This window comes from Taudactylus pleione, unplaced genomic scaffold (genome assembly GCF_031769625.1).
Source record: "Taudactylus pleione unplaced genomic scaffold, aTauple2 ptg000202l, whole genome shotgun sequence".
In the NCBI taxonomy this organism is placed as follows: domain Eukaryota; kingdom Metazoa; phylum Chordata; class Amphibia; order Anura; family Myobatrachidae; genus Taudactylus; species Taudactylus pleione.
In genome coordinates this window covers 10,538,863-10,560,634 of record NW_028284604.1, presented here as the reverse complement: position 1 = coordinate 10,560,634, position 21,772 = coordinate 10,538,863, and the positions used below count along the sequence as shown (strand labels likewise).

Here is a 21,772-nt window from a genome sequence, read left to right as displayed (position 1 = left end):
GGCTAGGGGAAGAAGGTTAATGTGCGACAGTGCAGTATTAATATTAAACTGTTGGTAAAACAACTAGTTCATATTGCTTTATACTATATAACATATTCCGACTGCTAACCATGTAACAGTGACTCTTGGAGATGCTGGGTCAGCTCCTGGTGTCCGCTTTTTGTGACCTATGACCAGACACTTTGTTTTCCTGTGTCCCAGTTATCAAATGTAAATAGCAAAATATATTAACTAAAATATCTCATCGCTTAGTGTTGATTATTTCCATCATATAAATGTTCAGTAAGCATATCAGCATATTTTGTTTTCCAGTATGGATTGCGTTCCTCTCCAATATCAGTGATTTTCCAACCATAGATTTAATGGCAAAGCAGCCTCAGGGGCCATTTTTACCATGAAATCAATGGGAAAATTCTTATTTAACCTTGCAAAATATGCTCAAACAACTGATAATACTTTCAACATTTTAAAGCGCTCTCTATTACTTTTTGATGCTGGTGTGTTGTGTGAACTGCACATGGGGCACGTATACTGAAATAGTTTAGGGATTTGGGATATATATAACTTGGGTTTTCATAATGTTTTAGATATGAAGAGCTAATGAAGGAAGAAAAGACAACTACTATTGAGCTGACTGTCCTGGAGAAAAAAATAGAGGCATCATTAAACCATGAGCCAGGACAGTCCTTTAAGGCTCCCTCCGGTAAAGCTGTAATAGACACTGTGGTTTTCAGCCGGCTCCCAGAAGAAGTGGTGGCATTTGAAAAGTTTCTCCAACAGACAGGAGGCCGTCTGGGAGGATGGGATGATTTTGACCACCAAAACTTCCTAAAAGTGTGGACCAAGCATAAGGGCAAGCCCTCGTATCTAGAAGAGGCCCTGGCATACCTTCCAAGCAGGACACAGGAGGATGTACAACAACATGAAGCCTGGTATCAGAAGTTTCTCTCTCTAGAAGAGAAGAAGAAAGAAGTGAGAACAATTATTTGCAGTTTACACATATTACGTTTCTGATTTGTGGAGTTTCGTTTAAGAAATATTTAAGATATCAACATTTTAAGATAATCTGATAGATATTAAGCTGAATACAGTTGTCTTACACTATTCCCAACCCATCAACACGTATTGATCAAACAGGCCATGTTTTCGGTTGGATATCCTTAAGACTGACCTGCTGAGTATCCTTGAGAAAAGATTTAAAATTCTAACTCCTGCATCTTTCTGTATGCGTCACCCTGTAATGATGATAATAACTGCTAACATTATAACACAGGGGTGGGCAATAAGCAGCCCTCCAGCTGTTGTTGAACTACAAATCCCAGCATGCAGTGCAACATTTTTAGCATGGCTAAATAGCAAAAGTGTGGCAGGGCATGCTGGGATGTGTAGTAAAATTAAGGCAGGGCATGCTGGCTATGTGTAGTTTTAAAACATCTGGGGGCCGCTTAATGGCCACCCCTACAATAACACATATATATGAAAATTATAAATAATACAGGTGTAGCGCTCGGCCTAATCTGTAGATGGTGTGTTGTTGATTTATAATACAATGTTCTGGGAGTATTCTTTCATGCCAAATGAAGAAAATAACATATCTATATGTATTAATCTAAATCCAATGTAATGACGATGTCATACACATGAAAATATAAAACAATATTTTACTTATTCAAAATAACACAAAATATGGCAATATAACAATAGTGAAATAATAAGCATAAATAAAGAGTGGTTGATGGGGTACCAGTGCTTGGTATGATTCACGTGAATTACACTTCTAATCCTAGAGTATTGGATTAAAAGTGTTATTCACGTGAATCATACCAAGCACTGGTACCCCATCAACCACTCTTTATTTGTGCTTATTATTTCACTATTGTTATATTTATTGTCCTATTTTGAATAAGTAAAATATTGTTTTATGTCTTCATGTGTATGACATCGTCATTACATTGGATTTAGATTAATACATATAGATATGTTATATTCTTCATTTGGCATGAAAGAATACTCCCAGAACGTTGTATTATAAATCAACAACACACCATCTACAGATTAGGCCGAGCGCTACACCTGTATTATTTATAATTGTATGTATATATATATATATATATATATGGAAGGGTGCATATTGGGTTGTTAGCAGCTGGCCATTCTATCACAAGACAGCTCAGTGCGCAGGATTATTATATCCATTAATTATATATATATGAAAATGTTTCTTTACTGGGTATTCTTAAAATTAATAGTAAAAAAATTGATATTCAACATATGCAAATAGTTTATGAATCGTAAAAACAATGAACTTATTCAAATGACAAAAGAACATCTCATAATACTTTTTACTATGTGTACTTTGTTGCATTATACAGTATGCAATTATCCTTTAGATTTTGTCACAAATCATAACTAAAGCATAATGCCATCAAAATTAAAATGGTCCACATGGGTAGATACCTACCAGCAGTCCTGATATTTGGCAACTGAAAAGGGCAATTCCTCGAAATTAATTTGCCGTGTGGACTGGAAGCATGGCATAAATTACCTGGCATTTTAAATAAGACATTTCTGCCCTATTAAGCTGCTATCTTTCACTTCCTGTGCACAAACCCTGATTCTAGTGCCATAGATCAAATTCAGTGATAATCACATTTTCTTATATCTGCATGTGGCTTAAACTAGCAGAAGCACTGCAGATTGAAGACTGATAAATTGTATGTTAGATTTGTGGTACAATGTTAGGTTCTTTCTTTTTCAGTCTATACAACAGTGGAAATCAAGAAAAGAGCAAAAAAAACAAGAAATGTCAGAGGTTCAGGAAAAGACAAAAGAAGTTACTGAGTTCGATCGGTGGCAGCGTGAAGAGGCTCAAAAACAGAAGATAGAAGAGGAAAAGAGGAAGCAGCAACAGGAACTAGAGACCTGGAAGAGGCAGAAGGAGATAGTGGCTGCTGCCAGACTTGAGGAAAGACTGAAAGAAGAGGAAGAGCATCAGAGAAAACAGAGGAAAGAGCGCCAGCGTCAGCTGGAAGTTAGGCTGATAGTGGAGGAGCATACACGGATCAGGAAGGAGCAAGAAGAGTTTCTAAGGCTGGAACAAGAAGTCCTGGAAGAAGCAGAGAGAGAAGAGAAGAGGAGACTAGCTGCATATGAGATATGTCGTTTTCAAGATAGGGTAAGTAACAGAGGTGTGTATTCTGTAATAGTAGTAGTAAATTATTGTAGATCACAACATCATCACATTTATTGTGTTGAGAAATGTTACATAATATATACAAAAGCATGTAGAAATAGTACTATAATAATAATCTACTTAATAAAATTGACTGCTGATTAAAATGATGCCATCACGTTGGAATGTAATGACAGTTCGTCTGACCTCTGACCCCTCTCATCTGTGTCAGAAATGCACAGGAGAGATGCATACCGATCAGCAATAACATTAAAACCACTGTCAGGTGAAGTGTATAACATTGATTATTCACACACAATGGCACCTTTCGAGGGGTGAGATATACTAGGCAGCAAGTGATCATTTGGTCCTGGAAGTTGGTGTTTTGGAAGCAGGAAAAATTGGAAAGCGTTTATCTGAGTGACTTTGACAATGGCCAAATTGTGATCACTAGATGACTGGGTCACAACATCTCCAAAATGGCAGAGCTTGTAGGGTGTTCCTGGTATGCAGTGGTTAGTACCAACCAAAAGTGGTCCAAGGAAAGACAACCAGTGAACCGGCGAGAAGGTCATGGGTACCCAAGGCTCAAGTGAAGGCTAGCCTGTCTGGTCTGATCCCACAGAAGAGCTACTGTAACACAAATTGATGAAAAAGTTAATGCTGGCTATGATAGAAAGGTGTCAGAAGACACAGTGCATTGCAGCTTGCTGAGTCTATGGCTGCATAGCCGCAGACTGGTCAGCCTATGCTGACTGTCCACTGCTGAAAGTGACTACAATGGGCACGTTAGTGTCAGAACTGAACCATGAAGCAATGTAAGAAGGTGGCCAGGTCTGATGAATCACATTTTCTTTTGCATCATGTGGACGGCCAGGTGCGTGTGTCATTTACCTGGGGAAGAGATGGCACCAGGATGCACTATGGGAAGAAGGCAAGCTGGTAGAGGCAGTGAGATACTCTCTGCAATGTTCTGCTAAGAAACCTTGGTCCTGCCATTTATGTGGATGTTACTTTGACACATACCACCTACCTAAACACTGTTCTAGACCAAGTACTCCCCTTTATAGCAAAGTTATTCCCTGATGGCTGTGACCTCTTTCAGCAGCATAATGTGCCCTTCCTCAGTACAAAAATTGTTCAGGACTCATTTTAGAAACATGACAAAGAGTTGGAGGTGTTGACTTGGCCTCCAAATTTCCCAGACCTTAATCTGATTGAGTGATGTGCTGGAAAATAAGTCCGAACCATTGAGGCCCTACCTCACAACTTACAGGACTTAAAGGATCTGCTGCTAACAACATCATGCCAGATACCGCAGGACACCTTCAGAGGTCTTGTGGAGTCCATGCCTCGTATGGCTGCACAAGGTGGACCTAAACAATATTAGGCAGGTGGTTTTAATGTTATGGCTGATCGGTGTACATGTGATAGTTGTTATGGTTCATCAGGTACAGCTCTGTTCATATATTAAAGCTGACTGATGATAGAAAATACGTCAGTGTGCATGTACGTTACCCTAAAGTGCAGGTGGCGGACTGCCCAGATAGTGATGTACCCTGCTACAATGCTGCCATGGTAATTGTGCATAAAACTGTACAATAACACCAACATTTATATGCATTAGCATATTTTAGCAACTGTAATCCATCAGTAAATGCAGTTGCGATTGCATTACCGTCTGTCTCTGAATCAGGCCCTGAGAATGCTGCGAAGAACAGAAAAATAGATTGTTGTTCCCAAACAGTGTTTTTAACTACATTATATTTAAAAATATTTTGGCTGCAGTTGTACATACGTCAGTGAACTTGAATTTGATATTTTTCTTGGCATACAATTTTTAAATCCTAATAAAGGCAGATGCCCCGAAAAGTAAAAACAGCTATTATACCTTTTTAATGTTACATGATAATTTTTGATAACTAGACAATGGAGAACAGAATCCTATTCTTACCAGTGTCCCTGTTTTCACTGTTATTTCTAACCATTAAATGTCTGTCACTCCTGAGTAGCAGGTTGTCAGAGGAGGTACTGTTCTAGCACAGCAGAGTGACTGGCAGCTTGACAGGCTTGGTGTGATGGATAGCAGTGTGTGGATTGGTGGATTCATATACATGTGCAGGGCCAGTAGCATCACAGCTGCTCAGCTGACTGTAGTCTCAATTTTTAATTTAGCATCAGCTGCTAAATTTCATCAGACACGTACGCTATACGCTAATGCCATCACAGCGCTCGCTCTGAATCAGGGCCGGCCTTCTGTTTTCTTAGAGCGGCCTCCTGGCCGCTCGCATAGCTGTGGGTCACCACCCACAGCTATAGCGAGTGGCCAGGAAGATGGGCTTGCGACGAGACCCTTGTGGTAGAGTCTCGTTGCCGCAAGCCCCAGAGAGCTTTCGGCTCAACCAGAGCCGAAAGCTCTCCCACTGACATCACTTGTGATGTCAGTGGGGCCGGCCCCAGACGGTAGGCGTTCCCATGGGAACGCCTCCGTCTGGGCAGCCATGCCCCCGGCCCGCCCACCAAAGGGGGTGTGCTGTCACTCAACATCGACAGCACGCACCCTTTGGTACGAGACCCGGAGCAACAGTTTGCCCGTCGCTATCCGGGTCTCGCGCATGCGCACGACGGAGCCGGCTCCGTCGTGCGCATGCGCACTGGGCCACCATTGACCCGCTTGCGAGCGCATAGCGCTCGCGAGCGGGTCTGAATCAGGCCCAGTGTACGGGAGGCTTCTGTCCTCCCTGAGCTCGCCTTAGGACACCTGCATTACGGTTTGACAGGTGTACCGCCCCAGTCAAACTCCCCACCCTATCGGTCGCAGATCAGACGATAATCTGAGTCCTGAGTAACCCTATGGTTGCACAGAATTGCTGCAAGAACTGAGACTCCGGAGCCATACTATCTGCGTACGGCATCACACACGCAGGCTACGACATGCCCCATCTGATTTTTTTGCCGCCACTCCCCTGTTACTGCCCTCAAACGCTCCCTCACTATCATACTGCGATACTCGCTGTGAGCGACTACGGTAATGGACCTAGACGCATGCACAGATTAGTCGCTCAACAATATCGGCAACAAGTAGTGTTAAGCTGGGTACACACTGGCAGATATATCGCCCGTTCAGTTGAATGGGCGATATATCTGTAGTGCATCGACAGGTGTGTACAGAAGATATGTCTGTGAACGACGTTGTACACTGACCTATCGCATCTGCCCTGCAGCACAGCCGATGACGATATCTCTTGCAGACATATCGGCATATCTCGATGTGTGTATGGGTGACACGTCTACCACCCGTACACTTATTACAGGGCCCCGGCGATGATTGACATCTCAACTGGGCGGGCAAGTTCAAATGCTCGCCCAGTTGTGGTGTCAGCGTAGACACATCGACAGACACCAATCGTTGGATAGGATGGCGGGTCGGCCGACCCATCAGCAAGTGTTTACCCAGCATTAGGCAGCAACAGAAAGGTGTTTTCATGACCCTAAATAATACAGTAAAGTGTAATCTGGATTTACACAGCAAAATTTTGTATATTTTTTTTTCTAGGATCAAAATAAACTTGAGGAAAAGGCAAATGACAAAAGGGCTAAAGAAGAAGCTGCAAAAGAAAAAGAAAAGAGACTGGCAAAATTAAAAGAAAAGGTAATGCGTTTTTATATTGCTTGAATCTTTTTATTGCTGTTGGAAAGCAAAGTACTCTGCATTGCTTGTCAGTGGGGAAAACAGTACAAACAATAAACGGGCATAAAGGTATTCAGAATAAATGCAGACCTGTAGTGAGTTGGGTGCCTTCACATGTAGGCACGCAACTCAAATGGGCCCTACCACACTAAGGGCCTGATTCAGAGCCGGACGCTCTGAATCAGGGCCCTCCTACATCTTATTGGAGCTGCCTCCTGGCCGCTCGCATAGCTGTGGGTGACAACCCACAGCTTATGCGAGCGGCCAAAATGATGGTCGCGATGGTCAAGGCCATCGCGACCATCGGGCTTGCGACGAGACCCTGCGGTAGGGTCTTGCTACCGCAAGCCCAGGAGTGCTTTTGGCTCTATCAGAGCCAAAAGCACTCCCACTGACATCACTAGTGATGTCAGTGGGGCCGGCCCCAGAAGGTAGGCGTTCCCATGGGGGGCGTGCTGTCACTCAACATCGACAGCACGCCCCCTTTGGTGCGAGACCCATAGCGACGACGGGTCTCACGCATGCGCACGACGGCTAGGGCACCATCGACCCGCTTGCGAGTGCTCAGCGCTCGCGAGTGGGTCTGAATCAGGCCCTAAATCACATTATGCCACAATTTAGTGCCCTGGCAGGTCACATTATGCTACACTGTAGTGCCCCAGTAATTTACATTATGCCCAAAAATTTACATTATGCCACACTATATGTACCCTGTAGTTCACATTATGCCAGATTGTAGTGTAAACTGTAGTTCACGTTATGCCACACTGCTGGTCCAGACTCCTGGGAGTTTGGGAACACCCCTTGTTGAGATGATGCACAGCGCAGCCAATCAGACCTCTCAGCACAGCTAGTCAGATACACAGTCTGAACAGTGGCCAGACTCCGGACCAGTCAGGCACACGTGCACACAGTGACCACGAACAGCCCCCTTCCCCGGAAAGATGCATTGCCGACAGCCAGTTATCACAGCTGCCGCTGTTACGGGCAACAAAAAAATAAATAGAGACATTAAGTGCATCTGCCAGGACCAGATAATTGACTGTTTTTCAGCAGGGGAAGTTATCGCTCCCCCTGCAACCCTCTTCCCCCTGCCTAAACCACTGAACAGTAGTAATGGTATGTCAGAGTATACATGGGACTAGGAAAGGCTCTGGCCCATCTTTATTTTCCTACTATCTTGTGTGAACAACTGTGGTTCTGCTATCTCCACATGGATGTTCCAACGCTAACTAAAGCTCAATGTGTCTAAAACAGAGCCTATCATCTCCTTGGAGTTACCACCTCCCCCTCGGACCTCCCTCACTGCAAGCAACCCCACAGTTTCCACAGTCTCTCAAGCCCGCTGCCTTGGTTTCACACTTGACTTCACCCTCTGAGATATTGGGGGAAAAACTGCTTTTCTTCTACAGTTTCTTCATATGCATCATAGATAAATAAAATAAAACAAAATAGCGGGTTCCACTTAAAATGTAGTCTTTTGGATCCTGCAGTTATTTATGAGGAGGTTGTTTCAAAGAGAACAACAAAAGTAATAATATAGAAACCAGCGCTTTAAAATAAAAAAATAAAATAGTATGATTGTATATATGAAAAACGGATGAATAGCAGTAATTTGTTACATTTATTATAATATTAAAAACAATAAAATTGATATACATTAGCAGTATAAAGGAAACTCAAAGTACAATTTTATATATAAAACAACAAACAAAGAGAACAACCCCTGTAAATATACACTAGGTTAGTATCTATCCTGTAATTGGGTTGGGTATGAGATCCCAGTGGTCGGCATGCTGCTGGTCAGAATGCCGACAGCGACGTCCTGACAGTCAGAATCCCGACACCCATAAGGAAAGAAACTAAGACTTACCGCTACCCCTAACCTCAACCCCTAGTGCTTAAATCTAACCTCCCCTTCCCCGCACCCTAAACCTAACACTCCCTCCCTCGTGCCTAAACCTAACCTCCCTCCCTAGTGCCTAAACCTAACCTCCCCCTCCCCACACCCTAAACCTAACCCTTCCCCCTAGTGCCTAACCCTCCCTCTAATGCCTAACCCCACACCCTAACCCTAACGCCCGATACTTACCTTCGGGATGCCGGCGGTCAGGATTCTGCTGTCGGGAATTTGGCGCCGGTATTTCGCCTGTTGGCATACCGCACGCCGGGGTGCTGACTACATCCCCCTGTAATCAGTGTTGAGAAAAAACAGAAGTGGGATGTTTATGAATACTGTAACACAGGAGAGTTGATGTTACTGATAGAACCCAATCAGATGCTTGTATTAGAAAAAGAGGAGAACATGATTGGTTGTAGCACTGCCTTTTCTATGCAGTACCTGTACAACAGTTTTTATATAGGCCCTCAAATATATTAATGTTTGTGTCCATTGTATTCATCTGTTACCTGTATGTGCTTGTTCTCCAGAATCAGTGGCCAAACTTAATTTTTTTTTTGTTGACTTGGAGGGAGCATTTCAGTTATTTATTACCTGGTAGTTAATGATGGGGCATTGTATAATTTCATGTGTTTTATAAAAACAGGTACAAGTTCATGTTGAAAGAGATCCTTCCAGACTGTGTAAACTTACTAAAGGATGGGAAGAACGCTGTAAGAACATAGGCCCAACGGGATCTGGTCCAGTTTTGAACATTCCACACCGGTAATACTGTGCATGTTTCTTCATATTTAAAAATATATATTTCTACATATCTAAAAACATATAAACCGTTCACAAATTGTATTCTGAAATGTTGAAATTTCAAAGCAATTTCTTAAAGGGCAAATCCAACTTTTTAGTTTGCAATTTAGAGCATGAACATAAAATACATTTATATTTACTGATAATCTGGCATTTCTTTGCAGTTCTGTTAAAGGTAAGTATTCTCTCCATTAAAGATGGCTGAAGCCCATCCCACACCTTTGTTCTAATGGGATCAAACACAAGTCAAAAAGTGGATACTGCAGTCATTTGAGCTGCGGTGACATAAATTCCTGTGTCCTGTGTCTGAACCAACAAATCCAGTGCATTTGAAAAGAACAAGCCTGACAGTTCATCTCTATCTGCTTTGTTGCATAAGCATTTCCCCCCTAACTGCAGAGCATGTATCAATACGTATTTTACATAAAATTATGCAGTTATGTATTGTACCTATGTACTAATGGCACAATGCAGGAGATTTTACAGAAATCTCCGGGAAAGTGCTAATTAGCGCTGCAGATCGCAGTCCCCATTATTATCAATGGGGACTACGATCTGACCCCTATTATTATTATTATTATTACTATTGTTTATTTATATGGCGCCACAAGTGTTCCGCAGCGCCTTACAAAGTACATAAACAATTAGATTGATTTACAGTGACTTACAGTACAGTACAATACATTACAGGACATGGATAATATACATTGCTACATTCACGACCATAACACCCAGATAAGCAACAATGCAAAGCAATCAAGTGTTAGGTGCCCTGGTAGAGAGTAAGAAGTAAATGAAGGTATAGCAAGGAGATGCACAAGAGGGTAGAGGGCCCTGCTCATACCCTATGTACTAAACTCCAAAAAGCAAAGCTTTTCGCAGTTTAGCCACGGTAGTTTACACCATCTTCGGCCCCAGACCGGCCTCAAAAGCTGACACTGTGTGTATGCGTCAGCTCCCGGGGAAGTCTTTCACTTCTGTGAAAGACTTCCACAATTTGCCTTAGATATAACTCGCAGGGACAGCAGTTACCGCAACTGCTGTCCCTGCGAGTTCCCCTTGGTACATAGCGGGGATATTTTCATTAAAAATTCAAATATCCCCTGCGAGTTGGACCTCTAATTACTTATATGCATCTGATTTATGCAAAAGTCTTACACAGATTATGTGTAAAAGAGATTGGTTTGTAAGGGCAAAATGCCATATGTCGATCTTATAACAGACTAACTAGTCTTTTGTAGAAAGCATAAGACTGCCACCTAATGACAACCATGTCTGTCTTTCACCATTCATATTATTTGAACCTCCTTCCCCTTCTTGTTCTGCAGAAGGCTTTTGCTTTTCTGCTGAGTGTGCACTCTTGTGGATATCTGTCAGCTCAGAGTAGCTTGTTATTGGACACAGAGCCAAGACACACGTTTTCAGTCGTTGTTATAGGGGCAGCTTCTGCCACTAAGGAGGCTGTAGAGATCACCAGAAGAGGAACAGAGATGGTAACATCATCAAAGGGGATGTAGTTAAGATGCCGGTGATCGGGATGCTGGCAGTCGAAATCCCCGCCCCAGAATCATGACCCATGGCCAGAATACCTGCACCGGAATCCTGGCATCATTTGAGATGCCAACACTGGGATCCCGACAGCCAACCCCCCTGAACGTAAGTATAGCGGGGCAGTTTAGGTTTATGCTGCAGGGGGTAGGGTTAGGTTTAAGCACCACTGGGGAGGTTAGTGTTAGGCTGCAGTCAGGGAGGGAGGGTTAGGTTTGGCACTAAGGGGGAGGGTTAGGGGATGAATAGGGGAGGATTAGTATACTTACGGAGCCTCTGTCGGGATTTTGAGCTGACGGCATCCCGACTGCCGGTTTTGTGTATGTATTCCCATCAAAGAACAACTCTATGATTAATATGTTGCCACTCTTAGCACCACTTTGTAATTTCCTTCACGAATATTTAACTTTTATAATTGTATGAGAATTATATGTCCTAAAGTGCAGCCATCTCTAACTGCAGTCTGCATGCCAGGATCGATGTATGATGCTTAAGTTTCCATTTATATAGTTTGGCAATATTTAAAGTTATTTAACATATTATTTCTTCTTCAGGGTCCATAGGGGATCCACAGGGAGTTGGTTGGAGTGAGCCGTGCACCAAACAGTTAAAGCTTTAGCTCCCAGGATGCTCCGGCCCTCCTCCATATATACTCCGCCCCCAGCCACAGGCAGCTAATGTTTTCGTTTGGTGCTGGCAGAAGCAGTAGCACCTTTGAGAACAATAGGGCTGTGTTAGACAGCCCAAGCTTTTATTTTATGTTTTACAGTTTTTACTTTGTTTCTGAGCAAGTGGCGCTGTGCATCCCAATTGACACCTGCGTGACTGCTCCTACTACCCCTGCCGGTGCTGCAACACCGGTGAGCGGTCCGGTGATTACGGCGGGCACCAGCGGAGCTTGGCTAGAGCTTCCCTGGGAGACCACGGACTGCAGCCGGATAACGGGGATGTCAGGTAAGGCAATTCTCTGCTTGCTTGTTATGCAGTCCTTACCTCCGGCTGTGGAGACCAGCTAGAGGCCGCTGTTGTGGGGCGACTGGTGCGACCGCTCCCCCCACTACACCACCAGGGCAGTAAAATCTGGCGTCTGGGACCTTTGTTAAGCCAGTAGACTCGGGGTTAATACAGCAGTGGGAAAGTAAGCTGTCCCCTGACAGCCCCTCTCCCAGGTCAGAGTGTGATTTCTCAGTTGAGTCTTCCCATATCTGAGCTGCTCCTCCTACACCCTGCTCCCTAATGAGACGCTCAGGTGCCTTTTTAATCAGGGCTTTTCTGAAGCTGTAGGTCTCAGGAGATCGGGTCCTTTCTCCATGTATACTTCTCCCTGGAGCCAGGTTATACAGCACTCAAATCCTACCAGCCTGGTGTTGCTTGAGTAGTTGACTCGGTGCCCATTGCAAGTATATTTATATTTATATGCATTGCATGTGACTTGTGTTAGCCCTGCTGTGGTGATATACTGCCTTTAACTTTCTGACTGTCAGTTATATCTATCCCTGCTGCTCTTTCTTAACCCATCACTACCAGGTGTGTAGGGGTTCATTTGTACTTCATATTTACTTGTATTTGTGAAGGGGGTCCCATTGCATTATTAGCTATACACTGTATTGTGTGCTGCTTGCTGGTATTACTACTGTACATGCATAACCTGTTCAGCAGGCTTGTACTCTCAGGATATTGTGCAGGATGGTCAGTGTGCTAATTGCCATGTGCCTCCTCTCCAGCTTAACTTACCAGTACCGGTGCAGGAGCCACCTTGAGTGTCCTCCTTTGCCACCCACAGCAGTTTCAGCCTGCTAGGTTGGTACCCCCTATGCATCCTTCCTGGATGGATGCTTATGCCCACCCAGCTCAGGATATGGCGCATATATCTGCCACCTTTCAGCAAGATGTTACAGCCAGACAGACCATTAGCAACTAAAGCACATAGGCACCCTGTATTATTTCAGTCTGCCCAGTTTTCAAATTCTTACACATCATCTGAGGAGGCAGACGATGCACAGGGTTCTCCTCCAGGGTCCCCCTCGGGTGAGGAGGACCGTCAATTGATAGTGGATGTTCCTTCTCTAGTAAGGGTGGTTAAATTAGTCTTGAATATAGAGGATGAGGAACCTGCTCCTAAGCCTAAAGCCCCGGTGTTTAAACGACAAAAGGTGGTTAAGGCTGAGTTGCCTCAATCGGAACAGCTCACTGAGCTTATGGGGGTGGCATGGAATATTCCTAACAAACTCTTCCAGATTCTAAGAAGACTGGCATCTTTTTACCCTCTCCTACCTGGTGAGTGTACTAAATGGGAACTCCCTCCTATGGTGGATTCTCATGTGGCACGTTTAGTTAAGAGCTCTACGTTGCCTATACCATCCGCATCCTCCTTTAAGGATGCTACAGTTCGAAAACTAGAGACTTTTCTTAAGTCTGTTTACTTGTTTTCTGGTGCTATTACTAGGCCAGCTAGGGCCGCAGCCTGGGTTGCTAAGGCTGTTGAAGGATGGACGAATGCACTGGAAGACAGCATGTTATCAGACGCTACCATGGAGCAATTGGCCATCTCCCATATTCGGGAGGTGGCCTCTTATTTGGAAGAAGCTGTGTTTGATACTGGACTCCTTGCTTCTAAAGCATCTGCGACCTCGGTAGTCGCCCGCAGAGTCCTTTGGCTACGATCCTGGACAGCGGACTAGGAATCTAAGAAAGCCCTCAAATTCTTGCCTTTCTCTGGCAACGTACTGTTTAGCGCAAAGTTGGACAAGATGGTGACTACTCTGGCAGCCTCAAAATCTGCTTTTTTGCTGTCAGCAGCTACTCCTAAGCCTAATAGGTCTTCCTTTCGGGCCTTTTGTCCCCAAGGTAAGGCAAAAGGACAGTCCTCTCCAAGGCAGCTTGCTTCAAACAAGACCAACAAGTCTAGATCTAAGCAGCTTTGGGCGGCCAGACGTCCAGCTCCTAAGTCGACGACAAACCCTCTGCCTTATGGGGTTGGCCTCCTCCTGGGGGATCCCAGGGTGGGAGGCTGATTTTTGCGGTTCGCTGACTCATGGCATCAGACAACCACAGACGCCTGGGTCAGAGAAGTGGTCTCTCGTGGATATGCTTTCACTTCCCCAGCAATTTTTTTGTACAGGTCTTCCATCACACCCCATCAAGGCCTAGCCTTCGAGGAAGCCATTCACTCCCTGCTGAGTTCAGGTGTGGTAATATTTGTTCCTTCGGCTCTTCAAGGAACTGGTTTCTATTCCACTCTCTTTTTGATTCAGAATCCGAATGGGTCTCATAGGCCTATTCTGATTCTCAAACCTCTCAACAGGTTTATAAGAGCGCCCAAGTTTCGCATGGAAACTTTACGAGCTATTGTTCTGGCAATCGAACTTGGGGATTTTATAGTTTCCCTGGACATTCAGGAAGTGCATCTGCATGTGCCTATTACGCCATCCCACCAACGATTTCTACGGTTTGCTGTTCTGCAGCAATATTACCAGTTTCAGGAACTACTATTTCGTCTGTCAACGGCCCCTCGGGTCAGGGAGTCAGATCCTTGCCGTACCTAGATGACCCCTTAATTTTGGCAGTCATAGGCTGTTTTACAAAGCCATCTCCAACTAACCATTGCTTGACTGCAGGCACATGGCTGGCTCATCAATTGGAAAAAGTCCCCCCTCTTTCCAACCCAGAGGATGGTACATCTGGGTGCACTCCTAGATTCTCCGGTGCAAAGGATCTTCTGCCAGCAAACAAGATTTCGGTACTGCAATTGCATGTGCACAAATTGCTCTGCAATCGGAGAGTATCCATTCACTCAGTGATGCAGGACCTAGGGTCCATGGTATTCACCTTCGATATGGTGGAATATGCACAGTTCCAGTCCAGGCCCCTTCAACAATTGATTCTCTCCCGGTGGAACGCACAGTATCATCTGATCTGTCCCAGACGATCCTCCTCTCTTCGGAGGTTCGGCTTTACCTCTCATGGTGGCTACAGACGTCCCATCTGGACGAGGGTCGTCCCTTCTGGGTTCCAATTGTGAACATCTCACTACCGATGTCAGCATTCACGAATGGGGTGCAGTGACCCCATCCTGTAATCTGGTTGGGTATGTGATCCCGGATGTCAACATGCCTCTGGTCAGAATACCGACCGCCGCATCCTAACAGTCAGAATCCCAAAAACCCATAAGGAAAGAAGGTAAGACTAACCCTTACCCCTAACCCCTCCCCCTAGTGCCTAAACCTAACCTCCCCTTCCCCGCACCCTAAACCTAACGCTTCCTCCCCAGTGCCTCAACCTAACCTCCCTCGTGCCTAAACCTAACCTCCCCCCTCCCCACACCCTAAACCTAACCCTCCCCCCTAGTGCCTAACCCTAACCCCACACCCTAACCCTCCCCCTAACACCTGATATCTTTGGGATGCCGGAAGTCATTGTTCTGCTATCGGGAATTCGGTGCCGGTATTCCCCCCCACCCCTCCGATGCTTATATTCCCTTGTAATCAGTGTTGAGAAAAAAAAGTGGGATTGAATATGCCCCTAAATCTGCACTCAGAACGTCCTCATCTGTCTTTGACGGCATGGCTCTTGAGTTATCCCTTTTAAGAGCCAAAAGTTTCTCTAGCTCTGTGGTCAGGATGATGCTTGGGGTGAGGAAGCCTTCCTCAGCCCGCATCTGTCACAGAGCTTAGCACTCTTATTTTTAAGGGTACTTATCCAGAGGTTATGACTTTATGGTTTGGGTCCTTGATTCTTATTTCTTATCTAGGATACAGCTGTCATCAGTACCCGGATTGGTTACCTTCCATAAGTGGTATCCTGGGGTTTTAATTTTGATTGAAGTGTGTGGTTCCATCCACACATTCCTTAGATTTTTTTGCCTTTGAGACTTTTGCGTCTCAGGATGTTTCCTTTGGGCGCAGGAAACTGCTTTAGGACATCCCCATACTAATCCCTGTGGACCCCCTATGGACCCTGAAGTAGAAATTAAGAGTTATGGTAAGAACTTACCCTTGTTAACTCTAATTCTTCAAAGTCCAAAAGCTCCCACCCTGATGCACCTGGTTTCATTGGGTATTTTTCTCTCGGTCACTGATTCCCTCATCTTTTGTGAGTGTAATTCTTGAGAGTAATGTTCTTCCTTCTGCTCTCTCCTACTCCTGCTTTGGGCTTGTTTACAAAACTGGCTACCTGTGGCTGGGGGCGGGGTATATATGGAGGAGAACCGGTGCATCCTGGGAGCTAAAGCTTTAAATGTTTGGTGCATGGCTCACTCCAACTAACTACACCCATTGGTAATCCCTATGGACTTCGAAGAAATAGCGTTAACAAGGGTAATTCTTACCATAACTCTTCATTTTTCTCCATTTAAGCACAGTAAATTCTTTATAGTCAGAGACGTGCACATGCTTTACTTTCTCACACAACATGCACCTTATGTTAATCTCAGTCTTTTTTTCTCTTTTAGTGCCGTGCCAACATGGAGACAAGGTTTATAGGCTGCTAATACCAAAAACAGATTATCAAAAAGACTGTTGCACTTGTTTATTAAAAAACTATAGTTAATCTGAGACATTTCTCTCCACGAACCTTATGTTGTTACACAGCAGTTCTGCAGACTGATTGTTAAGGATCACTAATCATTTCTCCTGATTTGAGCACAAATAAACAAACAGAATATTATTTGCTACCTTTGTAAAGAGAATAGGACAGATCTCGGAGCATGCAAACTCTATAAATGATCTACTACTATTGCCGGTAGCCAAACCTGGAAAATGGATTATATGCTCTAATGTTTCCCTTGTCAGTTTAATTGTCCTTTTTTTTACTTCTATTTTTTATTATATTTTTAGTAATAAAATATATTTGCAAAGAACCAGCATTCTTGTAATTAAAGAAAAATATTATTGAAAATTAAAAGATATCCAGAAACGTGTTATTGTGCCTTCTCTTGGAACAAATGTTCACACAATCCCCAGCATATTGTCTCATATTTAGTGAGAGCCACATGAGTACTTGTGTGACACGTTTGCATATTTCTATGACTGCATAATGCTCACTCATTATACTCAGAAACAGATGTTTTAAACATGTTTCATTCAGCAAGGCTGCTGTGCTGAGAATTGCTTTAACTGCACATGTAAAAATCTGCATTTTACATAGCATGCAAAGCTGCAGGTATCTGAAGATATCTGCTGGTCTGCATACTATGTAAATGCGTTTGTTTAAGTAATAGACGCTAAATGTGGTAGAGACGACAGTCATTAGCCTCAAGTTAATGATGATGATTAAGATTGTCGTCTGAACGTTGTTTTGTTTAGCAAGGCTGGTGTCAATAAGGCCGGGAGGACAAAAAGCGTGGGATCCCTCGAACATGCCAATACCGGCACTAGCCTAAGCCACTATAGAAGGGAACCCCGACAGCATGGGGTTCTCCTTCTATAATGACCCTTGTATAATCAGCAGGGGCCTTAATTCTCGCAACAGTATATGCTTGTGCTATATATGTAAATTTTAATAAATAAATGTTAGTTATTCTCTAGGGGGATTGTGCCTGCAAGAAAAATGCACATCCATAGTAATTTGGATCCCTGTTGTCAATACACTATACATCATATTTGGTACTTACTCATGGGTCACCACTCTTATGTATCGAAGACTAGCTGGTATATTAAGTGTTTAACTCTGGTAAATAGAAATCTTTTATTACACCAGTCCTATCTCCTCTTTTAGTTATAAACGTGGCTATTGCATTGCAATTTGTGTTATTTGGATTGTGGCAGTTGGCTGACATTTAGGGTTGAGCACAACTACTTTTCACTCTTTCACCTTCTCTATTTTTTTAAGTCAACACAATATTCTTATTTTGGCCACTCTCAAATCATTGCCAACCATGCTGCTTGACTTCCATCAATTCTTTCTTCTTTGCCATCCTCTCTATTAATTGTCCCATCAATGTTGCTGCTTTTAATCTCTCTCCCTTCCCAGACTTACAAAGTATTAAACCAATGGATCCCAAACTTTTTTGAATTTTGGCGCCCTAGTGTTTCAGCATTGTTTTCACGGCACCCCTAAGCCAAATGTTTGTCATTGAGAAAAAAATTATTAAATAAATTGCGCTTACCTGCTATCCTCAGGTTCAGTTATGTGGTGGTGGACTGGTTTGCCCTTCTGTTTGTCCACATATTTACATTACATTGACCATAAATAATTTGATTTTGTGCTGGACCACCAACCTGAGGTACCCCAGGGTGCCACAGCGCACAGTTTAGGAACCACTGTATTAAACTGTTACCAATTCCAATAATGTAGGTCACACCCTTGACCTAATTTTTTCAAAACTGGGGAATATCAGTAGTTTCACATACGGGCTACCTACTTAAACATTTCTGCTTCATCCCTATCTTCCTCTGCTGCCCTAAACCTGGCTTGCAATCCGTATAAAAAAACACTGTCAACTGCTCTGGTTAAGGCTACTCCTGCCAAACTACACTGCTCTTCCTCTGCGCTCTTTTCCCCAAGCCACACTTTTCTCATAAGACATGAGGTGGCCAAACCCAGCCTCTGGGATACCTAACAGTTCATGTTTTTCACATCTCCTAGCCAGTGCACATCAGTATACCTTACTAATGGACACATTTTAAAAGAACCACAAGTGACCTGGAAAAGAAGAACTGTTAGGGGTTCCTCAAAAGCACCACTGGCCAAAGAACTCTTGGAAAATCCACTGATGTTTTTGTACACATATATAGGACATACCGTTTTGCAACAGAGAAGCTAGCTGTGGCTGTTTGAGCATTTTTTAGTCATACGAGGGGAGAGGTGACTTGATCACCTTAATCAAAACCACTTAAAGGACAAATGTTTTTGTAAAAAAATGCCTCCAATTTTTTTTTTATTTCTTTAGCAAATTATGTAAATAATAGTTATTTAATCTTGATTCAATATTTTTTTTAACAAATATGTAAAATCACGTTTAAATAGCTATTTGTTATATAATGTGATAATAATAAAATATACAATTTTTGGGGATGTTTTTGAAAAAAAAAATACTTTATACTGTAGTTTTAAAAAACCTGCTAGCTGGGGGACGATGAAACGAGGGACAGGTGTGTGTGTGTGTGTGTGTAATATATATATATATATATATATATATATATATATATATATATATTATATATACCACTAGCACTATCAGTGCCTTCAATATCAGCCATGTTAAAAAAAACTGTTTTAACTTAACTGTATTGCGATTTCACAAACATCAAGTGCATATATAGTGCAGTAAAGTGCCAAGATGAAATGTGCAAAAAAATACATATAAAGTGCGGCGTGCAAAAACTGATGATTTTCAGATAATAGATCCTAGTATCTATCACAGTCAATCACACATGATGAAAGTCAAAATGTATATGCAGGGGAGCCTTGACAGGATACGGCATATGCCATAGGCAATATCCAATATAAAGTACGCAAATGGTCCGGCTCTCGCTGTGGCAATAGGAACAACACCGGGTGCCTGCACAAATAAATAAAGTATATTCTTCTCAAATGGTGCAGCACTCCTGGGTTTCAAAAATAATTACTCCACCAGCGGCATATATGGCACAGTTTCAGTGCCTTCAGTGTGGCACTTTCATCAGACAAAGATAAAAACAGAACATCTTACCTTAAGTACAGACAAACACCATGGGGAAGCTGCATGCAGACGCGGAACCTCCCACCTGGCCAGCGGCACAGTGAATATGACGACATCATGGTCGGCAAACAACATGTCATCATTATGCACCCCATCACCATAACAACGTAAATAACAGGTTGCTGAAAATAGTATAGACATTGATATAAAGATCATGGCTATGGTATCATAGAGACATATATACAACTATATTACTATCCTATACCCCTCGAGGTTGCTATAGATGTTACAGTATAACGGATTTACTATATAACGCTAGATCACTATTAGGTAATTTTTTGAGGGGAGGGAGGGAGGGAATTTTAAGAACCATATATAATGAAATCTCGCAGTATACATAACACCAAATATACCCAAAATATACTAAATATAGACCAACAATTGATGCCATAAATTATAGTCTGAAAGAGGCTAATTAACGGAGTGTCAAGGGACCATGACTAAATAAAAAAACTATTCAGACCTACATGGTCATTTAGCCCTTTGGGTGACAATGTACTTAATCTGAATATCAATTCCGATATATAGGGTTAGTCATGGTCCCTTGACACTCCGTTATTTAGCCTAAAAAAAAATCACCTAATAGTGATCTAGCGTTATATAGTAAATCCGTTATACTGTAACATCTATAGCAACCTCGAGAGTCCTGACAGTAACCCCTCCTTTTTGGGTGGTCTCCGAACACCCACCAGGTTTAAAAGGAAATTTAGCATGAAAATTACGTATCAACTTAGGAGCATGGACATCAGAGTCTTTAGTCCAAGATCTCTCCTCCGGGCCATAGCCCTTCCAGTCTACCAGATATTGCAACTGATTTTGATGCTTACTTGAATCCAGAATCTTATCAATCTCAAACTCCACTCCTCGAGAAGTTGTTATAGGAGGTACTTTAGGCAAGTTGTCATGAAAAAAATTAAGAATCAATGGTCTAAGCAAGGAGACACGAAAGGAGTTAGGTACAAGCATAGTTGGAGGTAACTGTAATTTTACATGCCACTGGATTGATAATTTTTACAATATGGAAAGGCCCAATATAAAAATTCATAGTGGGTACTTTAAGTCGAAGATTTCTAGTGGACAACCAGACACGATCACCGACAGAATATTTAGTATTTAGGAAGAGCCGAACATTTTCTATCAGCAAAAATGTTATAACTATGAGAGGCTTTCCTAAGACACTTATGTACCTGTCTCCAAATTCCGGAAAAATGTTGGAGAGTAGTTTTGGCTGCTGTAACGTCCACTGTAGGAACTGATTGAAGCTCAGGAACTCGAGGATGCCGGCCACAGTTGGCGAAAAAGGGACTTACACCTGTAGCAGAAGAATAGTGAAAATTATGGGCAAACTCAGCCCAAGGCAAAAAATCCATCCAGTCGTCTTGAGAAGAGGAAATATACATTCTCAAGAAGGTCTCCAAATCCTGGTTCACTCTTTCAGTTTGTCCATTTGACTGAGGATGATATGCAGAAGAAAATTGTAATTTAATTTGTAATGAACATAATGCCCTCCAAAAACGAGCAACAAACTGAACACCACGATCAGACACTATTTCAGAAGGAAGTTCATGAAGACGGAATATCTCCTTGCTAAAAATTTGTGCTGGTTTGGGGGCTGATGGAATTCGTGCCAAAGGACAAAAATGGGCCATTTTGGTAAAACGATCCACCACTACCCAAATAACCGTACACCCCCTGGATTCGGGAAGATCTGTAATAAAATCCATGGAAAGATGGGTCCATGGTTGGGTAGGGATGGGTAGTGGATGGAGGGGACCCACAGGAGACTGACGGGAGGATTTATGTACACATTTAGAACAGTGTGCACGTATAAACTCTTGAATATCTTTTTTCCTTGAGGACCACCAATAGTGTTCACTCTAGCTCCGGCGTCAGGCAGAGCGCTGGAGCTAGAGAGGGCAACCTTGTGCGCGTGCACGACCGAAAAGGGGGTGTGGTCATGAAAAGGGGGAGTGTCTA

General features: G+C 43.0%; 1 protein-coding gene across 3 annotated transcripts in view; it reads left to right on the top strand.

The window, feature by feature from the left end:
* Positions 1-17,064, top strand: part of CCDC112 (coiled-coil domain containing 112) — a 30,442-nt gene extending 13,378 nt beyond the window's left edge. For 2 of the 3 annotated variants that reach the window (XM_088477695.1, XM_088477694.1), the window contains 5 exons: positions 588-972; positions 2,759-3,175; positions 6,729-6,824; positions 9,410-9,528; positions 16,565-17,063. In XM_088477695.1, the coding sequence (XP_088333821.1) occupies positions 588-972; positions 2,759-3,175; positions 6,729-6,824; positions 9,410-9,528; positions 16,565-16,595 (1,048 nt within the window). In that variant the 3' untranslated portion in view covers positions 16,596-17,063. Of the gene's footprint in view, positions 1-587; positions 973-2,758; positions 3,176-6,728; positions 6,825-9,409; positions 9,529-16,564 lie in introns of all 3 variants that reach the window. The other variant, XM_088477696.1, reaches the window with a different exon arrangement.
* Positions 17,065-21,772: the final 4,708 nt, after the last annotated feature.